This window comes from Bison bison, unplaced genomic scaffold (assembly GCF_000754665.1).
Source record: "Bison bison bison isolate TAMUID 2011002044 unplaced genomic scaffold, Bison_UMD1.0 scf7180017864134, whole genome shotgun sequence".
NCBI lineage: Eukaryota > Metazoa > Chordata > Mammalia > Artiodactyla > Bovidae > Bison > Bison bison.
The window spans coordinates 1,297,899-1,303,898 of NW_011494706.1; the positions used below are offsets into that span (position 1 = coordinate 1,297,899).

Below are 6,000 nucleotides of genomic sequence, written 5' to 3' on the forward strand. Positions count from 1 at the left end.
ATCTTGCCTGATTATTATGGCTTCTGAGGTCCCTGCTATCTATCTTAATCCTCTCCAATCCATTCCACACACAGACTGACAGCTCTAAAACACATATCTCATCTTGTTACTGCTAAAATCTTTTCTTGGGCTCCCTTTGTTAGGGATGATAACAAATAATTAATATATTTATATATAATTTATCATCCCTTTATCAGGGATGTTAATTTCCCTAACCCCCAAGGCCTGAGCTGCCCCACTGCCTCCGTTCTCTCTTCGCGTCCTCTCCCGCGCTGTCCCCGCAACACTCAACATGTTCCGTCCCCTCTCCTCCGGGCTCACAGAATCTGCTGCACCCTGTTTGAACCCTGTCTTTGCCTTTACCTCCTGCAAGAAACCACCACTAGTCCCTACAACCAGATTATGAATTCTTCTATCCACAACTGTCTGTTCTTCCTTGTATTGTAACTAACTTTACTTGTCCATATTCTGAACTATATGGACAATATGAGTTTGAACTGCATGGGTCCACTTATACACAAGAGTTTTCAATAAATATAGTACCTGTATTTTCATTTTACAGATCTCTAAATGTGGGGAAAAGTTAGTGTTTGATTAAAGATCACAATATGTGGAATCAAAAGAACTAGGCTTTGAGTCCTAATTCTATCTAAACTGTTCTGGCTTCCTGTCCTTGAGTGAGTCATTTAACAATTTCTTTGTTTTTGAGAAAGAAATATAAGTATGCAAATTTTTGACTGGGGGAGAGGGATCAGCGACCCTAACCACCCCCCAACCTCCTTGTTCAAGGGTCAACTATAGACTGTAATCTTCCCAAGAGCAGGAATCATATCTCGTTCAGTCTCCATGACAAAAGAGATTTAGCTATCTTATTGATAGTTATGTCTCCAGTTTCTAGATTCTTGGCATATAGTGAGCAAGTAATAAATATTGGCCAAATGAATAAACTTACCTTATATAACAGTTGAAAGAATTAAGTCAAGTAACAATGAGAAAGCAACTAGCGTGATATCTAATTCATAATAGGCACTCACTATATATTATTTGTCACCAAAGTTAAAATTTAGCTGTGCACTCTATAAACTTGTGCATTAGGTTACTGTGGGCAAGATGGCTCACCATGTTGACTTACTATGTGCTGAATTATTAGAGATACAATTAGGAAAAAAGAAAAGATTGAAACCTAAGGACTGCCATCTTTGACAGTCATTTCTCTACTTTTTACTTTGGGGTTGCAGAAACAAAAATATCTAAACCAATCCAAACCAAGCAAACAGCCAAAAGTCCAGCAATGAGGTAATCTTTCCAACAGTAGTCTTAATCAAACAGTTTGGGTAAAGACTACTCTTAACTCATGATACTCAGTTTGTTTCTACTGCACCAAAAACTTATAAAGAAATTCCATTATTCCCCTGTGCTTTACACGTACTTGGCTGGCTTTTCCCCGAAATATATCAAAATACAGCAAAAAACAATAAACCTCACAATACTGAGAATGCAATGCGGTCTGACCTACTATATAGCTATAAATACTTTTCATCAAGGTAACACAGTATTACTGACCTTTAACTTACATTAATAAAAATGGAAGTCTCTAATTAAACTCTTTCACTTTATTGTTTATAATAAAAGTTACTTTTTTGGGTCGGACCTACTGAGAGAACACTAAAATGAAATAGATGAAATAAACAGTCTACTCAATCTTCAGTAATGTGAACCAAAGTAATTTAAAAGTCCTTTAAAAAAAATAAAATAATATAAGCATTTAGTTGAAATGCTCAAACTACTCACTAAAAAATAGCATTTTATTTTGTATATTTTTGTGTAGTATTCATGAAAGTCCTATAAAAAACCAAGTTGGATTTATTACTTCTATTCCTATTTTTTGACTAAATCATAAGAACTACTTTTCTAGCAGCCTGACGAGACCAAATTTGACAGCTATCTAAAGCTAGATATCAAATGCTAGGCTGAGAAAACAACTATAATTCACAATTTAATTCCAATAAAGACAATAGGAACAACTGTTTAAAGAAGTCAGGGAACAAACAGTAAGCCTGGCTTTCTTGTCATGTTTCCTTTTTTTAAACTGTTAAATAGTCTATTAATTTCAATCCTACATTAATTCATACATTTTTCAATCATCAAGGACTGAAATAGTAAGGCACTTCAGGTAAGTCCATACTTCATGTCATAGTTATACAGGCCTTGCCATCAGACAGCTAAGTGGGAGGGTTTAGGCAGCAAAATAAAAAGGGGTCTCTCTCAATTAGAAATTTTTTAATTTATTTTTTAAAAAAGCAAATGCTGTGATAAAATCTGAACTAACCACCAGGAAGAGCCTATAAATCCTCTAATGTAATATCTTTCAAAGTGAGTCTTCAAAAAAAAAATTGTGAATAAATTAATGACTAGATTTAAAAAAGTCAACTATCCCTTCAAAGAACCAAGACTCCCTCCAAAAAGAATTTTACATATATAAATAATTATGCATTTAACTCAATTCCCTAAAATACCCAGTCAGAAACAATGCAGTCAAAAAATATGGGCAGATATTACAGTATCCTGAAGTAACTAAATACGGGGAAAAAATAGAGAGAACAAAATTAAACACATATTGCAGAAAATAAAAACAACTTTCTTACCCAAAGATGATTTTACAATTGATTTAATTCCTGCATAAACCAATGATCCTTTGTTGCCTGGAGATTTCTGGTCCATATCTTCCGTATACTGCTTCATAAGTATTTAAATGCATAGGAAATACTAGTGATGAAGCATAATAAAGTATTTCAAAACTAAACTTATTTTCATTTGGAGCCAATTTATAAAAGGTGTCAGTTCTACTTTGTTACAGAGATCTACTTTTCTTCCTCCTACTCGATCTGCAAGGCAGTATCTCAAGTTCAACAGTTTTAAACAATTTTACTTTGTGATTTTAGTATTCTGTGACTTGTATTTGCACACAAAACATTCAGCATGATATTTACAGACTGACCTTTCCGCAAACTTCAAGAACATTTCTATCTGATTCATCTCACAGAACTCACCACACAAAGGATATAGTGCAGAGTGTACCAGAGTGACTTGAGCTGGGGATCCTCATTTCCAGCTAAAATATGGTTTCTCCACACCTGCTCTGTATCAAGCCCATACCTTGATAAAGCCCGAAGGCGCATCTTCGTTGCTATATCTTTTTCTAAAGAATTATCATTTTCTTCTTCTGCACATTCATACAAATGACGACCACAAGCCCACATCAAAGATGTAATTGGGCTCCAGGCAAGAGAGATCCTTTCAAAAACAGTGAAGTCAGACATTGTCCGGTTAGGAGTTACAACTATCATTCGATTTTGACTCGTCGGATGCCAAGCAAAGGAAGCAATGTAATTGTCACAAGGTTGCACACTTCTTTCAATGATTGTGGGTTCAGTTTCATCACCAATGGGAGTGGGTGTGTGCTGCATATCATATAATCTAATAATATTACTATCCCTCGTTAAAGTGGCAAGCAGACCAGTTCTAGTTGGACACCAGGCTACTTTTGTTAAGGGCTTTGGTTGCTCGGTCAAAGTCAAAACTGGCTTCTCAAATTTCCTAAGATCCCATATTGCCACCTGACCTTCATAGAAGGAAGCAACACGATCATGGAAGTATGGGTCTACTGTCACGCCCTGAACAGCTTTCGTATTCACAAACATCTTCTGACTTGTATTCCGAAGATCAAAAATGGCCAGGTTACGATGCATACCAGCAAGCAGAAGTTTCTGGTCTCGTGGAAGCCAACAAAGAGAGAGACAAGCATCATTCTGTCCTAATTCGTAAAGTGGTTTTGTTACTAATAATGACGTTTCAGTTTCACCTACTGAGAGTCTTACTTTCTCCATGGGAACTATATCAGGGGTATATTTGCTGCAGATATCCCAAATCAGCACTGAAAAGTCAGCTCTATGTTTATCTAGACCAGCAGCAAGCCAGTTATTATCCACTGGATTCCATGCAAGGGTATTGCATTGTCGTGCGTGTTTTGGAACAAATTCTTTTCCTATCAAATCTCTGAACTTTGAGTTATGATCTTGACCAAGACTTGTCAGTACGACTCGACCATTTGCTTGTCCAACTGCTAGGAGACATTCAGGATCATAGCTGAGATACCAGGCGACACATTTCATATAGGGGGTTTCTGAATTTATTGATAGTAATGTAGCTGCAGAGTCTTCAGATAAACGTAGAGATCCAGCTTTGAGTTCTGAATTCACAGTAGATTCCACATGGTAAAGACTAAGTTCGGAGTCACATACAACAAATCTATCAACCTGGTGTGGTGCCCACAATATATCAGGTTTGCTACCGCTCATGTTTATTGATGATCTCAGAGAGTCCAGTTAGGTCCATTCACTGAAAATCTGCTTAAAAATAAAAAGTTTTAAAATGTTAATGAAATACAATTCTAAGCTGGATTTAGAAAGTCAGGAAATTTTCTATTAGAAATTTCTATTGAATTCAAGACAGTATTTATTAATAAAAAGAGGACAAGAAGGACGTCTTCCAGTTAAGTTGAGCTGGTAGGAATCTGAGAACTTCATTCTGGCTTTATTTCCCATGATCAATTATCTTAATTGCACTATTAACAGTACCTTCAATTTAGTACCTTCAATCAGGGTTGAAATAACTTCAGGTGGTGAGTAAATTAGTAAGTATCATCCCTTTGAAGGGGATAAAACATTAAAGGGTTACTGTATCTAAGTAAGTAATCATGTATCTAGGTAATAAAGTTGTACTATCCAAAAGAACCTTCTGCAATGACAGAAATGTTCTGTCTCTGAACTGTCCAATATGGTAACTATTAGCCACACTGACTACTGAGCACTAGAAAATATGGCAGTGCAAATTTTAAATTTTATTTAATTTTAATATAAATATCCACATGAGGCCACCATAATGGACAATGCAGATGTGAAGTAAAAGCCACAAGTCTCTTCAAATTTCAATGGGAAGAAGCAGGATTGTACTCAGTTTTAGTCCTAGCTCTGACATATACTATACAGCTAGTACAGTATAGGCTCAAAAAAGGTCTTTTGTGTTTGGAGGTCCTTTTGTTTTCTCATCTATACAGCTTAAGGATTGGTTTAAGACTAGTGTTTCCCAAACTTCTGTTATTCATCTACCACCTGTGCCCTTTTTAATGTTTTTCCTTAAACTGACTCATTCTTAAAATCTGAAAATCAATTTTGCTTTCATCATAAGGTCCATGAATCATGTGTATGACATGTCAAATATATTTTTCTAACATACATTGAATAAATATATAACTATTAAAAGTGCAATTGGGTTACCTGAAATCATCCTGCTTATGACCAGTAGGATACACTGCACATTGGGAAACTGAATGAGCAATAGAGGCTTTTTTAATTTTCAATTCTATAACCTTTGAATAGGTATTGAAACAGGATTTTTGAAAAGGTTAACTATTCTAGTAGAAGTTTCAGCACATAAGCACTAGAAACAGTTATGCTAAAAATGGTTAGTTTAAAAATACAAGCTGCTTACAAAAATGTAAACTTCTGTTTTTCACTGAGTCTGGCTAGAGGTAAGTACGGATTAAAAAATGAACAAAGATATTCATAATCTTCATGGCGATTGGTATCTGTACAGCCATGCTGTCAGTTCTTAAGGCACGAAGTCAGGGTTCATTCATTTATGTTCTGTACCAGATGCAGAGCCTGGCACAGACTCCTAATAAAGATATTCTAAATAAATTCAGCTCAAACATACTTAACTTTTTGATCTTGCAAAAGTTTCAGTTAGCAACTACCAGTCTAGAATTTCAACAGACTTACAAAACTTAAAGGAAAAAGCCTTTAAGAATTCCAACACTGCCTTATTTCCTTCCTTAATAGGTCTGAAGCCCAAGATTGATCACTTCAATTATATTCTTACTAGCACCCTCAACTTCTTCATTTCCCTGCCACTCCGGGTTTGCCTCCCCCGACTCTAACT

General features: G+C 35.7%; 1 protein-coding gene across 5 annotated transcripts in view; it reads right to left on the minus strand.

Annotated features, from left to right (window-relative positions):
• MIOS (missing oocyte, meiosis regulator, homolog (Drosophila)) overlaps positions 1-6,000 on the minus strand; it is a 36,939-nt gene that overhangs the window by 25,675 nt on the left and 5,264 nt on the right. For all 5 annotated transcript variants that reach the window (XM_010839726.1, XM_010839724.1, XM_010839728.1 and 2 more), the window contains exons 3-4: positions 3,065-4,406; positions 2,646-2,744 (exon numbers count right to left, since the gene is read on the minus strand). In XM_010839726.1, the coding sequence (XP_010838028.1) occupies positions 2,646-2,744; positions 3,065-4,358 (1,393 nt within the window). In that variant the 5' untranslated portion in view covers positions 4,359-4,406. The remainder of the gene's footprint in view (positions 1-2,645; positions 2,745-3,064; positions 4,407-6,000) is intronic.